Source organism: Thunnus albacares, chromosome 19 (assembly GCF_914725855.1).
Source record: "Thunnus albacares chromosome 19, fThuAlb1.1, whole genome shotgun sequence".
NCBI classification, from domain to species: domain Eukaryota; kingdom Metazoa; phylum Chordata; class Actinopteri; order Scombriformes; family Scombridae; genus Thunnus; species Thunnus albacares.
The window spans coordinates 15,715,042-15,734,645 of record NC_058124.1 but is presented as its reverse complement, the minus strand read 5'-3'; the positions used below and the strand labels follow the sequence as shown (position 1 = coordinate 15,734,645).

Below are 19,604 nucleotides of genomic sequence, written 5' to 3'. Positions count from 1 at the left end.
AGTGACCATATATGGATGAGAGGGTGGAGCTAACCCTAATGCTAGCATTAGTGGCTTGGTTAGCACGGTGCATTTACAATCTATGGTTAACTGTGATAATGCTACTGTTATAATTAACTTTCATGAGCTGAAAACACTAAAATAGCAACAGCTACCCCTATATTCCTATTCTAATCTGGGTTTACATTATGTAACGTACATAACCAAGGCACCAATGTCATTTTCTCATAGACTTACATACAGCCGGACTTCTTTTTGCAACCAGTTGAGTCGTCAGGTTTAAGTCACTTCTGCATTGGCCTCATGTTTCAGACCAAAAGCTTCCCGCTTCCTCTGAAATGGTTTAAAAGCCCCGACTGGAAAAATGGAATTACCAGCTTCATCTTGATTTACCAACTACAGCTATTCGCAAAACAGCAGTGGATAGAAACGAGCACTAATTTGAAATTTCTTTTGCTGATTTTCTGGAAATTCTGTGAAAATCTGTGCAAAGTTTCTAGAGCCAGAAAATCAAATTAATAAAAAATGTGAACGTTGGAGGAGTGGCTAATGGAGACAGCTGTCAATCAAGAATCAGGTGAATACATTGAATAATAAAGGATAGACTTCTCTTTAAGCCTTTGCTTGATGCATATTATTGTTGAGACCTACAGTAGCCCCAGTTTGTGCCTCTCATGCATTAGTATACATTCAGGTCACAGAGATAACCATCAGTTTCTCTGAAAGACAATTAACCTCCGATGTTTGAAAAACCCAGAGGGATGATCTACATGGTTATAAAATCTTGTCAGAACAGCAGTAAGTGTTTTTAAATGTCACTCTACGTGTTTTTAAATATCGATAGTTAATTATCTTTTTAGAGAGTCACATGGTCGCCTATGTGACCGGGATGTACAGCATGCTAAATACATAAGAGACACAACAACAGATTTGGTTAAGACTGTTACTTGTCGGTGCAATCAAATCCTTGTGTGAAACTTTCCAAATCGAATATGTGTATCATTCAAAAAAGGCGACGCTGATCAAGAACATGATTTCAGCATCTCCACTCTGTTTGCATCATTCCCAGTTTAACCATTAATTTATGTTCCCATCAAAAAGAAATATCGCTGGTTAACCAGATCTGGGCATTTTGTTGTTGTTGTTGTGACATGTCTCGCCTCAGAGGCTTTTGTGTCGTTTCTAGACCAAATGTTCTCTCTCTGACATCGCAGGCTGTGGTATTCTTTCTGTGGGCGTCCGCTAATTTTAAAAGAATTTAGCAGATAATTAGCGTGTGTTTGTTATATATGTATGTGTTTGTAAAGGAGAAGGGCTGTTATGTAATCTGCTGCAGCCTGTGAGGTCAGGTGAGGAGGGGGCTGTGTGTGTGCGTGTGTGTGTGTGTGTGTTGTGAGGATGAAATATTCATGACCATCTTGAGTGCATCATGAATGTTAATGTGGACATGTGAGAGCACTGAAAATGGAGAGATGAAGAGAGGAACCAGAGAAAGTAAGAAACGGGCAAAGAGACAAATATTTTCGACCTTCGTCCTCGTCCATCTGTCTGTCTCTTCTCATCTTCCTCTGTCGGACTTGTTTTCACCCTCTCCAAACTCTGTTTTCCCTCAGATCTCTTTTTTTTTTTCCTCCCACCTTCCACCTGTCCGTACCCCTTCCTTTCCTCACCTCTCTCACTCCCTCTCTATTTTTTTTTCTCAATCTCTCACTAAGAGGCTTGATAAAGGTCTTAGCACTGTTATGTTGTGTGTGTGTCGTTCACGTGGCCAGCATTAGTGTGTGTTTGGTTGTGACGAAACATGCCGCCTGCATGGGTTATAATCCGGTTGCCTGCTGCACACAAAAACACACACTTTGGAATTTAACTCTGTGGGAAATCGTGATGAATGTCCATGCAGTCTTGTTTTCTCTCTCTCTATGAGGTGTGTTACTAGCTGAGGGCCTCTACTCCTTACACTCCTCTCTGTTTCTCTCTCTCTCTCTCTTTCTCTTTTTTTTTCTATCCACATATCTCTCATTTCTTCTCACCACACACACAAGCCCTCTGTTTGTTGTCTCTGTAAAACAGTAGCACAGTTTGAAAACGTTTCAGCTAATAAAATACATTGCATGCTTTCATCCCTCCCGTCCACTTTCAAAAACTGTCCGAGTGTGTGTGCGAGGATGAATCATGTGCTCAAACCAATTACACTGTTTAAAAATGGACTCTTTTCATCTGAGAGAATACGTGTGTGTGTTGGCAAGGACTTGTGGTATCAGTGTGTTGGTAGTCTCAAACACTCTAGTAGCGTCTTGTCAGGCAGATTTTTATATTTTTCAAATTTTTTTTATTCATGTTTCCTGATTTCCACAGATATATTATGTCCATATCCTCTTTCCTGAATCAAATCAGGCTTTGCACTTGCAGCTCTTTCTCCTTTAATGATAATATACTGTATGTCTTTACATGTGTTCACAGTTTACTTTGTCCACATGTGATTTAGTTGGAGTGTGTATCCTGCTTGCTCTATTGCTAATAAATCCATATATTCTTGAAGCTTGTTATCCAAACTATAACAATCCTGTTTCTGGATTTTCCAGTTCATTGAGATTGTCCGTCAGTGTTTGCTTTTGTCGTACATTTTCAAGTTGTGTAAACATATCTGAGATTTCTACCTTCTGCCCAATACAGTGGAGGTGACTGGAATCTTGTTTGTGGTGCTTAAACTTGCACTCCTTCTTGGAGTCATAATGCAGTCAAATCTGAACACACAGACATGATACATATATTTTTATATTCAGTGTGACTTACACTTCATGAGGATATCATCATCTCTGATATGCATCACATATATAAACATCCATAAATCCAGTGATAGTTGTCTGTACATACATGGGTACATAGCAAGCAGGAGCTCATAAAAGTTAATTTGGCATAAATTTATGGTGCCAATTTGACAAAATTTAAACAATATAGTTGTAGCTCATAGGAAGTATAACACTGCCATGGATTCAGTAACTTTTCTGTTTACACCCCTTAAAGCATTATGGGAACTGTAGTTCAGAAAATGGAAAACATGATTATCCCCAAATCAAAGTAAGACAAGGCACAAGGAATAATAATAACAGTAGCACTAATAGTGTATCTATATATATATATATATTTTTTATTCTCCAGGATTCTTATATTCCTGGAGACTCTCCTCTATCCATTCATAAACAAGTGGACATACAGACAAAAAACAATTTGAAGTTACCACAGGGGTTGATGGTAGATGGGGGGTGTTGGGTTTTGAGTTTTTATAGACTATTTTTTTAAGAAAGTAGTTCTAATGAAAACTTCACAGTGAAATTGGTTATCCTTAGTAAAATCAAGGAAAAACAAAACATCAGTGTGTACATGTTAAATGTGTACAACCGAGTGCAACACTATGAATGACTTTGAGGAGAAACTGTCCAAAAATGTGCACCATTATCCCCATTTGAAGGATTATTGCATCTCACTTCTATCTATGACAGCCAGCTTCTCTCCCTGCCTTTGCATGTGCCTGTTCAGAAAAGCTATAAAAATTTTTAGCAAGCAAGGGAAACACATAAAGGAGGCGCATGATGCAAGTCAAAACACCCAAACCAAGTGTTTTTTATTTAAATCCGCATGACATCTTCTGTGGATTTGCCACTGTCCTATTTCCTCATGTCAAAGTGTGTCAAAACTTCAGAAAAACAGTGATTTTATCACATTCACTCCCTGAATATTTCTCCTCTTGTCTGTATGATGTGTTTGGTGTGTGGTACGGGTGTGGCCACTCACCTACACCGAGTATGTACCTACTGTAATATAACATTTTGACATATGACACACCAGAGATACTGGCATGACAGGAAAAACATATGTATGCAGTTAAGTTATTATGCCCTGATTTAAATATGAATACATGTTTGAAAGTTTAATTGCTATGACTAACTCTGTTGTCTTTTCTTTTTTTTCCCTCTCTCCCCTTCTCTTCTCAACCCACTCTACGGTCTTTCTCTCTCCTTCTGACCGATGGGACCTGCTTCCACCTTCCTCACCTACTGGTTGGTGTTTTCCCTTCAGATTGATCAGCCAATCGATGGGGATTTTACGAGGAGCTCCGCCCACCTTCGCTTCCTGCCCTCCTCCTCCCCCCTCCACCTGCGGCCTCTCCCTCGCCCCAGCCCACTCCGTCAACCAGCCCTCCATCCAGCCCTCCATCCAGCCCTCCATACACAAAATGACTCTGGAATTTACTGAATGGTCTTCTATATGGATTTTTACTTCTTGTAATAGACAGTAGACAAAAAAAAGAGGGGAAAAACCTCAATGACAAATAAGCCATAAACACACACACCACACATACACATATACACACTCACACACACAAACACACGCACCCCACATTCACGCACAGGCATGTAAACACTGACATACCAAATAGAGTTTTTCAGGCAGGATCTCGCACACCTGACACACACACGCACACACAGAAAAAAAAGCAAACGCACAAACTCACTCCTGGAATGTATCTCTCACTCTTCCTGTGAAAATTCAACTGCTTCCTTTTATTTCTGGGGTTTTCTACGAGTCTTTGGAAAGCTGATTTTATTATTTTTTTCGACTCTGGGGGGAAAACAAGGAGGAGGGAGGAGGATTAAAACGTGTTGAATTTCAAGCTGCAGTGTTTTTGGAGGACAAGTTCTCTTTAGGACAACTTGTTAAGAGGACAACTGATTTTTTTTTTTTTAACATATGCAGGTCTGAAATAGATAAATAGATTAGTTTCTTTTCTTTAGTATCCACAGCCTTTTTACTTTAGCAGGATCCAGTTTTAGCAAGGTGGGACACTATCTGTTATAAGTTTGTGTGTTTTTAGTTTTTATTTTAGTTGTATTAGCACTCCATTTATAGAACACCTTTGACTGGTGATTAGTCTTAAAGCAGTAATAAATGTAACTACTGTCTAAACAGCAAGTTACTATAGAAAGTTACAATTTGTAGCTTGTATTGATTTTAATTAAGTTACTTCCAGGAAGTCATTTCTAGTTTTTAAGGAACTAAAATAAGCTTGACACGAGTTTGTGGAAGCAGGGAAGTGGTATTGCTTTTTCTTTTGTAGCTACAGGCAGTTGTTTTCAGATTTGTCAGCGTGTTAGAAGGGGTGCGCTTGTTTTTCTCATCGCGTGCATGCCCTCGACCATGCCTCCCCAGAACACAGAGGCTGACGCCATGCAGGTCGGATCTCTGGTGGGCGGGGTTAATGCCAAAAACTCTACAGCATCAGGCTCGGAAGAGGAGAAAGGAGGAGCAGGAGGCGAGACGGATGGAACGGGGGGAGGGGGAGGAGGTCGAGGAGGTCGAGGAGGGGAAGAGTCGGCGAGCGAAGGATCGATCGAAGGCATCTCCTTGAAGAGATGGGTGATGCACGGGGCCGTGATGTTCGGCAGGGAGTTCTGCTACGCCATGGAGACGGCGCTGGTGACGCCCGTGCTGCTGCAGATAGGTAAGGAGAGACTCTGTATTGTATTGTATTGTATTGTATTGTATGTAAAATATAGACTTGTACAACATATGAAGTCAAGAGTCTGAAATCAACACCTGCTGAGTGCTAAATGCCAAAAGAAATGTATTTTTTAGTGTCCTGCAGTTTCTTTCTCACTTTCTTCCTGCTGGCCACCGCACACACTCTCTGAACCTGTTAATACAATGCAAACCACTTAATCTTCAGCTAACATAAAAAGCAGCAGTGTCAAAACCTCTGCAAAGTGGTTGGAGGGTTAACTCGCCAGACATCAGCTGAAACTGATGCTGGCCTGAAAACGAGTATTGTAACATATTTCTTCTGTTGCAAATACATATGGCATAGCAACTGCCTTGTTTTGAGCTTTCAAGATTAAAATATTTCACTGATTTAAAGTGGTTTGAAGATTTAATAAATCTCCAGCTTGCAACCTTTACTTTGGCCTCTCCAGATTGGCCAAAACTCAAAACTGGGTTTTTTTTTTTGCAAGCTGCAGGTCCTAAAATGTGCAGCTGGTTCACACTCAATTGTCTGAGAGAGCTTGTTCCTTACAAAAGAAAAGGGTGCAGCCAACAGTGTGAAGGAAAACACCTCCAGCTTTACTTTTTTACTGTTGAAGTCACCCTTAATGACCATACACTGCTTTGTCATTGCACTTTGATTATTTAAGACACAATGCACCACCAATACAATCCTGTCAGATCAGTAAACCTGTGCAGGTGTATACACAGTGTCAATATTTACATGCACATATAATATAATTTGTGTAATTTAGGTTTTTGGCTGTTTTTGTTTTGAATTTCTGTGTGAAAACATCGTATTCAGTTCAGTTACCTAGTTTTTATGGCCAGAGGGGCTACAACTACAACATTGTTGAATAATCTACTAATTAATTAGATTATCTAAATTAATCTATATTAATTTTTGATGCATTGATTAATTGTTTAGTTTGTAAATGTCAGAAAATAGTCAAAAAAAATGTTCATAATGGAGGAGCCCAAGGTGACATCTTCAGATATCTTGCTTCGTCTGACCGACAGTCCAAAATCAAAGATATGTTTTGTACAAAATCATAAAGTAAAAATAAGCCTAAGTATTGCCAGAATATGAGGATTGCATCCCTGTTAACAGCAATAATGAGTAATATTTACAATAAATGGTGCCTGGAGACACAAAAACATTGTGAGGGAACAGAGAGTCCTGTTTAATTCCCTGACATTCATCCTGGCATTTAAGAAGACACCTTGGCAGCTAGATGTCCGAGCACATTTCCCACCTCTTGTTCACCTTGTTCGGATGGACTTCCAGTGGATCTGCCAGGAGATTAGCTAGTTTGCCCTCTGACTCACACACACACACACACACACAGACACACACACAGACTGACAGACTGACAGGCCCCCAGTCACAGTGAGTGTACTGTCATTTGCACCCAGCGCCGTATTTGACAGCCTTTGAGGACACGCCAAGTCCAATGTTGTCTGGAGTACACACTGGAGCCCTGAGGGAAGGCGGACAGGGTGTGAAGGGTGAAAAGAAGGAGAGAAATGAGAGAAGAAGGGGCAAAGAATGGGAGGGAGACAGAGGGAGATAAAAAGGCTGAAGAAGTTGTAACCTTATTTATAATTCACTTTAATTCACTTATAAGTCACTTCTCGTGCAGTACCCCTCTCCCTTTTCTCCCCAAATCTCTCTTTCCTCCTCAGTGACGTAGTTTGATCTCTTCCCTTACGTAACCAAGGCGGCATGAGTGGCGGTTTGCTTGGCGGCCACCGTGACTCCTAGCTGGCTCACCCAAGATGAGCAGCCACAGGGAACCTGGCATTGAAACACTGGCTTCCTGTATTTTGTTATTTCGAAAAAGACGGTACTAAGATCTGCCAGGTGCTGAAAGTTAAAAAGATTTCAGCTTAATGAATAGAAGAGTGCCAAGATGAAACTGCATTATCTGATACATCATAGAAGCAGGAAGAGCCATGAACAGCCTTTAAAAATGTGTCTTTGTGGTAGTATGAGAGCAGGGGAATTGCTGAATGCTTTTTTTATGCTCTGATATAGCTGCTATAACCTATTTTTTTTTTTTTTTTAGATAAGGATGTGTTTGAGCCCCTCTTAGTAGATTTTGGAACCGCTGGGAGGTACAACCCGACAGATTAGTCAGCTGAAATAAATAAAACCGAGGCAGACAGAGCTGTGACTTTGGTGTCTAGATGAGATTCATCACTGATGTGCAGAGTTAATCCTGTCATAGTGGGGTTTTTTTCCTCGTGTCTCGCTAATTGAGCGCTATTCATTCTGGCCTTTTGTACTGATCTCAGGTAGGGGATTACATTTCATCCAAATGCATTGTGAGCTAGATTTCACTCAGGCGAGACATCCAACAACACAATGTAGCTGTTAAGACATACCAGTCCAACATTTACATCACTGTGCCTAACATGGGGTGAGATACAGGAGATGTGTTCAGATTACAGCCATTGTTAAACACTTTAGTGGAATATCGTAGCACTATCAGGCCAATCAGCATCGTGTTTCAGAGGAGCAATAATACATTTTTTTTTTTTTACCACTTTGGGGCTGTGGAACAAGATGTAAACCCAACATTGACACATTATTATCCTACAAAGTTGATATGGTGAGTGTGTTGGCAAACAGTTGCTTATGTACACATCCAGGAGCAACATTTGTAACAAGTGTTCATTTGAATGCCCACTTGAAAGTAATCTCTCTAATTTTAACTGGTTTTTTTGTCTAGACCAACTCCTCAGGCAAATATTGGCTCTTTATCAGCTAAATGCTTCGATATGTTCACCAGTTTGCAGCCAACTTTATCTGTCCGGCGTTTGCTGTTGGGCAGGTAGCATATGGTTGACGTATCTGAACTGTTTTGATGAAACAGCTGCCTGTTGCAAATGTTAACAGGATTGATAAGAGAAAGACGTGAGACTGAATAAGAACAGTAAAGTTGCGAGCTGTAAAACCAAAACAATGAGCTGAAAGATGCTAAAAAGCTCTCTAGAGCTGAGGGGAAGTGCAGAATTGGGGGTTAATCACTATGAGCAGCTCATTTCACATTACACAGAGCCATTATATAAATATATTGATTTAGTGCAGGTTCAAGGTAGATTTAAGGTGTTCCCAGGGCACTTTAGAAAGATTTTACTTCCTGTGCAGTGTGTAGAAAACAAACAAAGTAGTTATGTCCGGACTGGAAATGAACACCGTGTATGATTCGGCCTATAATAGAACATTTTCCTCTTCCCTTAATTTGCTGAACATTACGGTGGCTGTATGTAGAGAGCTCGATATGGCACAACAACACAGCCTTGTTGCCAATTTTTCCCAGTAGCTAATCGCAGTATTGCATCAAAAAAAGAATCTACCGAGGCCCCATAAAACACCATTGTAAGTGTGTTGACAGGACCATTGTAACAGCGATGAAAAACTGTTGAAAGGGCATGATGCATGGCAAACAAGGTGGAAGCAAACTAGGAAGAGACAAAAAAAAAGTTGGCCTATGTGCTTGGTGAGCGACTTTCTTTGAAATGACTGTATGGCATTTTACATGATCAGCTCACAAGGTTGGTAGTTGTCACGTAACCCTTTTAAGAAGTTATTTGCTTTGAAATATGAAGCCATGCTCATCACTTTACCCAATTATAACCAACTATTCAACAAAGGTTGTTTTAAATTAATTTTTTGAGGCAGCCTGCTAACAGACAAACGAACAGACATGGCGACATGAAAACAAAACCCCCTCCGACTCTGTCGGCACAGGTCCAAGTTTTGGGATAGCAAATATTGACCCCCCTCCGTGTGGTTAATGCTTCACGCATGCAGGAGACTGACTGTAGCTACTGGAATTAGCTGGATAGCTAGTAAGCTGGTTGGTTGGCTCACTCTGAGTGAAACCATTGTGTGTGTGTGTAACCCCACAACACTGGGGTCAGTGAAAGAGAGAGTGAGAGTATGTGTCAGAGTGTGTGTGCAGCAGACACATTTTGGTCAAGGAGCCCATATTTACACAACCCCAGAGAAAGGATAAGAAATGTCTACCCTACAAGGTCTGGTGTAGAAAGCGCGCAGAGCTTTTGTCTGCTCTGTGTCTGAGCTCCTGGCAGTGGTCACTCACACTGGGACTCAGGCTCTTTCCTTAAAAGCAGGGAGGCAAATTATAATTTAAGTCATGATTTAGGCATCCAAACTGATCAGACTACATCCAGTGCTCCTGTCTCACATCTAAGATCTTCTCCAAATTTAGTATCTTTTTAAAAAAAAACGTTTATAAAGCACAAGCATGATTTTGCAATTCAAACTGTTCGTGACTAATGCTCATTTCTGTTTATCCTGGTTCCAGACCTCTGAATCATCGCCCATAACGGATTTGTTTTGTGATTCAAAAACTCCTGGTGCTTATTGGTGTTTCAAACAAACTAAATACACTGTGTTCATTAGTGAGCTTTAAAAGGTTAGGTATATAGCTATGGACAGAGGCAGTCTAACTGTTTCCCCCTGCTTGAAGTCTTTATGCTAAGCTAAGCTAATCACCTTCTGGCTAGCTTCATAGTGAGTGGACAGACACTAAAGTGGTATCAATCTTCTCATCTAACTCCTAGCTAGAATTTGAATAAGTGTATTTCATGTCAAAGTATTTCCTTAAGAATGGGGACGTCATCTTCGTACCTAGTTGGCAAGCTACCTAGCTACATCCATCAAAATTAGCATCAGAAAAATGGCCACAGAATAGGCAGCAAGCGTGGATGAGATTAATGCACCTGTAGAGGTTTTTGTAATATAACTTACAGAAATAACAACTCTTAAATTGATTCATGTTTTCAATCATAGCGAAAAATGTTAACTGCTAGCAGCCACTACCACAACTTCCGTGTTGACTGAAAAATGTTGATAGGACAGATACGCTACTTTCTACTTATTGTTTCATGGCAAAATTAAGCAACGTAACCCCCCCTCCCAAACAGAAATCGCCTACTTTGTGAACATTGTGAACTGAATGAATGAAGCAAAATTAAATAACATTTCAGTCTGATTTATCGGGTTATTTCTGCTTTTGACCACAGGACAGTTCTCATGTTTTTGTGAAATTTCAGGGGTTGCCTGGCAACGCCATATTCTGCCTGTCATCCTTTGTATTTTCTGCTTTATCTAGACGTTCAACATGTATGTTGATGGAAATAGTGATTTATAGACATCCGCATAGAAATATGTGGCATGTCTAGTCTTGTTGGGTTGCAAAAATCTTTAGGTCAGTTCCTACAGTAGCTTAAGCTGCCACACAGATTTCACTTCCCCTGCTGTGGCTGTGATTTATTCCTACTGTCCTCCAGATATATTTTTACAGTTGGCTTCATTGAAAATCGCCCTGAGTAAGAGCATCACCTAATGACTTAATGCAGCTGAAAGTGAGATAAAAGAGAGAGAGAGATCAAGTTAATGATGGGGAGAGGGATTAAGAGAGATGATGATGAGGAGGAAAAAAGGAAGGAGTGAGTAGAAAGAGAGAGGACAGAGTGCTGAACAAAGAGGAGGAGAGGAGGTGATGAGTGCAGATGGCGTGTTGTGGCATTCTTTTTGGTCAGGAGCGTGGTGGATTACGTAACAAGCTTTCTCAGAACAGAGCTCAAAGTGACAGAGAGAAAGCAGTTAAAAGCATCATGATCCTCACTGGAGACAAATCAGAAGCCGCCAACAAACAGAAAACTACATTTATTACATTCATATCCAGTTGCAGCAGGTCCAAATTATCGGCATGGACATTAGATTCAGCTCCAGAGATTCATTTAGTGCAGCTGTAGACGATCACTGGTCTGATTTGGGATGTGCAGGCACATCATAATAAAATGAATGAACACAGATATATTTAATTTCATAATAGCAGCTAATGAATGGGGTTAAGTTATTATCCTAATAGTTTTACTGTGAAGTTTTGAAAGTAGGATATCATTATTACTAGTAGTGAACTTAAACCTGACCCCACTTCTCTCGTCAGGGAAAAAAGCAAACTAACAGCCTAACTTACTGTGTCCGCTCCTACAGTACTGCAAAAGTTACCTATGAGAGTTCCAGCTCTGAAACAAAAAAAAAAAATCCAATTAATGTTGAGACTCTGCAAAAATCTTCATCTTATCAAGTCATTGTGTCTACTATTACATTTCTTAAAACAAGTGAAAAAACGGCTAGTGTAGTGTGCGTTTTCTACATTTTGTCATTCTTCATGCTTGTTGTACACCAATTTATGTTACTGTCTCCTCTGTCAAGATACTGACATCATTTCTACAAAGTTCTTGAAGCAAGTTGATTTCTTTTGGATACAAGTTGAAATAGCACCAGCAGATTCTTTCACTTGCTTGAAGAAAAATGTCTTTCAGGGCTCAATAATGACAAATGACTTAATAAGATGGATGTCTTTTGCAGTGCAAGTCATATAGGGACTGATGTCAAAGATACTGTTTTAATGACATTTAGCATTTTTTCAGTGGTTCAAAAAGGTTGGGTGTTGTGTTTATTGACATTTATGTGACGGACATGAGTTATTAATTGTGCGTAAGCTTGCTGTATTTGTTTACCTAGAGTGTCTCTCGCTTGCTTGTTTGCCTCTAAGTTCATGAGTCAGGTTGGGTATCAGGAGCAGCACAGTTTGAAGGTGATCCAAAGGACACTTTTTCACCTTTCACTTTTTCATCTTGTTCATTCTTAATCTGTTTATTTGCTTTGTGTTGACTAACTAGCTGTGCAGGCAGCTGCAGCAGCTATACCCCCAATGTGGTTCCCAAAACAGTCTGGGGCTGGCAGCTCAACAACATTGTTATCCCTCTTTGGAGGCCTTCTTGGCTTTACTAAAGGAGATTACTACAATCCAACAGGAAACGTCCTGCTATTCATTCAGGGGCCGAAAAACATGTTTCACTGTATTAGTGTCCTGACCTTAACTGTATTTGGTTTCCTCGGCTAAATGTAGCACTTTCTGTTGCACCATACAGCACTAATATTCAACACCAAAACTGAATGAGCAACAAAGTGTTAAAGTTAACAAGAGCGCCTGTCATTTAATCCTTTGATCCATCAGTTTTCAGGTCCCTGTCCATAGTGCGTTTATATCTTGGCATGGTTATAGTTAGCTAACCTGGTGCCAGTTTCACCAAATTTGCAACATGCTTGCTGCAATTTGCAAAATGAAATCATTTCCTCCCCTGTTAATTTTGAAACTTCAGACTTGGTATAAGCAGTGCTGCAGAATTGCTTTTATGAAACGGGCCCCTGAACTTCTCTGGTTTCACATGTTAGCCTGTCATAGTCGCTGAATAGTAGCATGTTAGCATGTAGCCTATGGTTACCAGTGGCACTCAGCTAGCAGGGTCTTTTCAAAATACAGCTCATTGTGTTTCGTTCAGTATAATTCGAAATGCTATATGGTTTCATTATCTGCCAGCATACTGCTTTAGCTACATTTATCACTTTCTTTAGCATCATACCAATATTTGCAGTCAAATTTTTTAAATGCTGTTGTTTGCACACTTTTCTAAACTGAGTCACTTCACAGTTTTTAGCTACATGCTATTTATTATAACATGCTACAAAATGAAGCATCCCAAGCAGCATGTTGTTTATTGAGATGCAAATCAGCTTGATCTTGCATTGTTTATGTTACCATGCCAGGTAACCTAATCCTCCGAGTGATCCTATCATGTTAGCTGGTCTAATCTAGCAGATGACCTTGCAGACGGTGTAATACAGGGTTATATAAATGACTGGCTTGATGTCACACAGTGACTAATCACCATAATCTGACCCAGTCACTCGTGGGATGGAGAGATGCAGGATAGAGTAGGTGGTTAGATGAACAAAATGTGCTTTAAAAATGTTGCATGTCTGAGGCAGCTGCATGACACGAGCTTTTATCCGGGGGCAGATGAAATATCTACGGAGGAAAAAGAGAGATGTAAAAGCCACTGATGGTGTGAATTATGATTCTGCCTTTCTGTGAGACCTTTTAACCACAATCTTTAGTCGTCAGTTATCTTTTCACACTTGTGTTCTGCAGAGAGAGAGAGAGAGACAGTGAGAGACAAACATGCCAGTCTAGTCAGAACTAAAGCCTTCCTATTTATAGCCCTTTTATATAATAGCTGCAGTAACTTTGTTCATTTATTAATGTTATCACTGTACACACACAGACACACAAAAACGTTTTATTGAGGGTTATTTGCTAACATCACCAGCGTTGCAGGGCGGGGTTATGGCTGTAGCACAGATGCAATGAAAGACAAGACAAACAGCAACACCAGTATGTGATGACTGATGCCAGTGGTTCCCAACATATGGTCTATGGACCATGAAGGGGCCATTGAGAAAGTTCTACCATCATAAACACTGTGGTACATGTTATGTGTACTTGTGTTTGTGTGATGTTGAGTAAATGCAGAGTCAGCAAATATTTTAGTCTTCAAGACAAAGCCATATTATGTGCGTTCGTATGGGTGTGCATGTTTTTCCATGCAACAGGCGATAAGCTAGGTATGTGTGTGCTATTAGTGTTAGATATGTGAGGAATGCAGAACTGATTGTGTGTGTGTTTGTGTGTGTGTGTAGTTGTTTGTCAGCACATTACTCCCACCCCACCCCCTCCAGGGAGGTGAAGTCATCAAAAACAAAACCACCACCGAGCTCTCAGGTGATGACGAGGGACAAAGAAACATCAGGGAAAGCAAATTCTTTAAACGAAAGCTGCAGCTAAAGATGATTATTTTCATTACATTGTTACATTATTGTATATAAGTTTAATCAAAAAGTCGGTTAATTTATCCCCAGAGTGTGTTCGGTTGTGCAGCAGTGAAACAGAAATGCAGGATAAAACACAAAGCACATAAACAAATCATATAAATACAATTATACAAATTATTCAAATTATTCAAAACTATTTAGATATTAATTTAAATATATGTAAAAATACTAAATAAATAAATCATAAATTATAAATTGTCACCTTTTCCCCAGTTTAGTTCAGGGAGGGCAGAGGGTTTCATCTAAAATGTCAGAAGATGATAGCCAACACTCATCAAATAGCACCAGAGCCAATGATAAAAAGTCCTAACATTGCTTAACAGGTGCATATTAGCTAAAAGTAAACCAACCATTTTTAGTCTGTATTTATGGGGATCAAAACACAAACAAACAAAATAAACACAAGCTCATTTTGAGACAAAAATTGCACTCAAGCTTGTGCTTTAAATGAGAGAATATTAAGTTGCATATTTTATGTATACATGCAAGTCTTATTCAAATAAACATCAAATAATTTTACCATTGTTTGGCATAATTTTAGCAGCTGTGAAGTGACAGCCAGAAAATGTAATTGACTGTTTATAATCTAAATTACATTTCTGCAAACTGACTCCTAAATTAATCATTTCAGCGCTGCAGGTGGAGAAGCCATGAGTTATGTTATGTTTATCTGTTTAGACACCCGAGAATGTGCAGGTGCACGTCGGTCATAGAGCTCCCATCACAGATGTTTTGTTTAACAAGACTCACATGACCTCCAAAAGGCCCAAAATGGAAATAGATCAGATGTAAACATTAAAAACCCACACTGAATTAACACTTCACTCAAAGCTTGTTCAGAACATCATAACCTAGTGATCTCAACACTAATGGGACATAAAGCTTCTGTTGAATCTAATGTGTGTGTATCATCCTGTAACAGTTTCACAACACACACATTCTGAAATGATTAATCATAACCGCACCCTGAATGTAAGACTGGCAAATGAAATCCAGAAATCTAATATTAAAATTTAGCCAATTTAGTTTTTACCGTAATAGTCAATGAAAAAATACTTTTCTGGGTTTGAAGAATTATATACAAAAAAACACCAAATCGAGCCCAAATGTTTTGGAGCTGTCTAAAAATAAACGAAAAACACACAGTTTATAAGTTACGACTGTTTCTGTGTCATTTTTCCACTTGACATGTGTTTATTTTTCATAAATACTGAATGAATTGAACTGTAGTGCACTAGTCAGTCAAACTGGCTAGAAAATCTATAAACGTAGCAACATTTGGCACTTGGACACACACACACATAAACACACATAAACACACATAAACACACACAACGGGCCTAATAGGAGCCAGCAAGAGAGGCAGTAATGGCTGGCCTCAGGGTTATTGTGTGTGTGTGTGTCTGTGTGTGTGTGTGTGTGTGTGTGTTTTTTTTAAAAAAGGGGAATTGAAAAAACATCTGCTCTCTCTCACTGAGGCTCGTTGACTTTGACAGTATATAATTGAGAGGATTGATGGATGGACACTGACAGACTAATCTGGTTTTGTCACATTTCCAGTAATTTAAGTACAGAAGGTCTGGTTCTTTGGGAATGTGACTAGTGCTGCATGTGAACTCATTATCACAGTCACCAGTTGCTTGTGTGATTTTGACATTGATGACAATTTAAGAAAGGGCCTCGATTCTGCAACCATAAGGTGCACTGCTTCAAAGTCACCTTTATCAGGTATATCTTAATGGTTAAAGGTTGGATATTTTCCTAAGTTCTGTTTATACCACATCTGCAGAGGTCACACTGTTAGTTATACTTTTCACACAGTTAAAATATGGTAAAATAATAGAGATCAAAGGATATATGCAAGGGAGGAAAGCAGCCAAGGGCATTATAAAGTCCTCCGCAATATGAAATAATAATAATCATAAAAATATGAAAAAAAATCCATGAAGTGTAATTAATGTCCATGCATACAGTCCACATGGACACGGTCAGATGACTAAATTATTTACTTGGATTCTTGTGGCTCTGAGGCTACTGAAATCTTTATATCAGAGGAACAGTGATGTTACAGTTGCTTATTTATAAACTCTATGAAGGTAACTTTGTGTTTCAGTTTAGCCGGGATTTCTGTGTTTGTTTGTAGTAGTTAGTGTTAGCTTACCCTGCAGCCTTGTTGTTTCGGGCCAGAAAAACAAGCTTCAAGTGAATCTCAGAAATACTAACTCACTGTCAGAAAATCAATGTTGCCTTTAGCTCAACAAACTTGTTTTGTGAAGCATGTGGTCGGCCTTCTTCAACTCAGAAGACTGGAAGATTATCATGTAACTAGATAACATAGCTGTTTGTGTTCTGTGTTAGTACACGACACGAACTGGAGTGGACCAATGGAGACAATTGTTACAATCATTTACACATATTAAGATAGAGGAAAGGAAATTATATCGATTCATTTATCATTAACCTGGTACTTTGGTTTGCCAGTTGTCCATCGTGTGTTTATGGGAAAAATCAGTGACGCTTTATTTTACAGGTTGTTTAATTTTATACAAATTTCAGTAATTTGCCGATATTTAATGGTTAATTTGTTTGACAATTTATAGAAAGGGAGGTGCAACTGGGTACAAATTATAAGAAAAATGGAAAAAAGTATTCAGTTATTTATAAAGGAACATCCTTAAATGTTAATATATGGTATGACACACAGAACTACATAATTAAAAGTAAGTTTTTTTTCTGTCAAAGAATTTGTAATCAAATCTACATATGAACCTCAATATATTGAGTCAGTACTAAACCAACATAACACTTTTTTCCATTGTTTTTAAATAGTTGGTACCAAACTGCACCACCCTGTCTGTAAAATGTCAAAAAAATTAACAATTAAATGTTTACACAAATTAATGAAATTTGTGTAAACATTTCACCGAAAATGTCAAAGAAATTAGTTTAAAGGCATACTATGCAGGAGTTATGACCCGGCTCTTTGGCCACAACAAAATAGGAGACAAACCAGGTTACAGGAGTAACAAAAGATCATTTATTAAATCAAATTAGACAAATTAACTAAATATTTACAATATGGTTTGAGGATGTCAGTATAATCAGTAGTGTATTGTGCATGAGTGGAAGATGTGTGTGTAGGTGTTGTACGGTGCATAAAAGCAAAAACAAAGAACTAAAGAAACATAACCAAATCAAAAAAGGCGTCTGTGTGGAAGAGGGGAGAGCAGTAGCAGCAGAGTCAGCCAGAGAGCTGTACGCAGCAGCAGCTGCAAGCAGTCAGAGGAGAGTGAGAGAGAGAGAGACTGCCACAGCTGCAGCCCGGACTTTAACAACCCGGCAACAACCCTCAGGTGTTGCCAGTTGGCCTAACGAACACCAGCAGAAACAGAGCAGACAGGTAAATCCCAAGGCCAAACACAGATGACACCAGGGGTCATCACAAGAGTCATACAAAAACAATCCCTGTCAGCCATCACTTATGACCCACTAGAAGTGTGTTGCAGTGTTTGAGACTCTGCCCTCTGCCTGTATTTTCTCATTATTTTGCTGTGTTCAGGACGTTTCTGTCATCAATCTTCGGGCAGTGGGTGTGTAGCCCCCAGCCAATAACAGCGTGCAGGGTGTGAGGTCGAGACTCTATAAAAACATAGCAGCTAGGTTACATCGCTGTCTCCGTCTCCTCTGCTCTCTGTCTGTGTGTCTGCTTGACCGAGGACAGGGCTGAGCTACACACACACACGCACACGCACACGGACACGCACACGCACACGCACACACACACAGAGCAGAGAGGCCACAGTGGACAGGATGAAGCATGAGCTTTGGCTGCATTCACACAAAATCCGGCAATTCGGCACCTTCCCACCGAGTGGTGCGAAGGTGTGGGTGTGTTTATTTGTACTTTAGAACATAAGAGGCATAAAACAATTGGAAAAATAACGTATTTGATTCACTGTTTTGTTCTCACTGGCGCCGCTTCCTCTCTTCATTCACTCTTTAGCTTGCTCCAACACCTCTCTCTCTCTCTCTCGCCCTCTCTCACTCTCTCTCTCTCTCTCTCTCTCTCTCTTGCTCTGGCTGGGGTGGAGGTGCCAACTTTGAATGTTGTGTTTACAAACACCGACCAACAAATCCTGCTTAGTATGTCTTTTAAAATTAAAGTTACTGAAAAATCGTAACTCAAACCACTGCAACATCTTAGTTGTACAATTTTAAAATCGACAGTAGTCACTTGAACACATCATTATAACAAGAATTTTTGCTGACCTACTGTACTTGTGGTTACATAAGACCACTTTTGATTGGCTTAATTGATTACTTCTTTTGTAGGGAAAGGGCAGCAAATGATGCTGGTTGGAGCTTCCTGTGTGCGATAGGTTAGTGACAGTCAGAGGTCCGCCTCCATGCTGTCAATCGCATTTGGTCATATATTACTTGAATTAAATAGTAGAGTCATCGTAGTAAAGAATAAATACATTTGAACCTTTGTTAATTTCCATTCTTTCTCTGTATTAATCTCTCCCTCCCTCTCCCTCTGTCAGTGGGAGGTAGCCAGTTTACTGCAGTGCTGTTACGTAACTCTGCTGACTAGAAGCATCTGTGTGTGTGTTTGTGTGTGTGTGTGTGTGTGTGTGTGTGTGCATACATGCAAGCTTCATGCAATTCTAATGTCACCTTTTACATAGAGAGGACGATTGGTGGAGGGTTTTTGCCTCACACAGACACAGCCACAAACACACACACACACAGCCACGTACACATCGTCTTTTGTGTTAAATGAGCTGAATGGACAACTCTAAAACCAGTTTCCACTAAATATAAAGCAAGTTTGTGTGGGTGTATGCAGGATAAAGCCCCCCCACACCCCTCTCACCCGCCCTAAAGAATGATATTAACAATCTGTGACAACACACACACAAACACACACACACATTGAGATCTGGCTAAGTTTTTATTGAGTGTAATAATTTTCAAATGAATGTGAAAATATGCTACACTCATTATCTTTCTTACATTTAGAACATTTTTTTTGAGATTATTTCTTTCACGTCTGTTCTACTTTCTGCATTGATTGAATTAGCAGTTTGTTGTCGTCTGCAGTGCTACACACACACTCATAGTGCTTCACTCCACAAGCCCCTTTTTAAAAATGACCTTGGCTGTGTGGCTTGTGTGCCTTGTGTCTGCATTAGCTTGAGTATGTGTGCGTGTGTGTGTGTGTGTGTGTGGCCTGTAGACTTTGTGTGTGTCCTGTTGTGTGATTGATGTTCTCACCATCTCTTGC

The 19,604-nt window shown here is 39.7% G+C and overlaps 1 protein-coding gene across 2 annotated transcripts in view; it reads left to right on the top strand.

The window, feature by feature from the left end:
- LOC122969473 (solute carrier family 45 member 4) overlaps nucleotides 1–19,604 on the top strand; it is a 61,158-nt gene that overhangs the window by 17,456 nt on the left and 24,098 nt on the right. For both annotated transcript variants that reach the window (XM_044335158.1, XM_044335160.1), the window contains exon 3: nucleotides 4,078–5,500. In XM_044335158.1, the coding sequence (XP_044191093.1) occupies nucleotides 5,185–5,500 (316 nt within the window). In that variant the 5' untranslated portion in view covers nucleotides 4,078–5,184. The remainder of the gene's footprint in view (nucleotides 1–4,077; nucleotides 5,501–19,604) is intronic.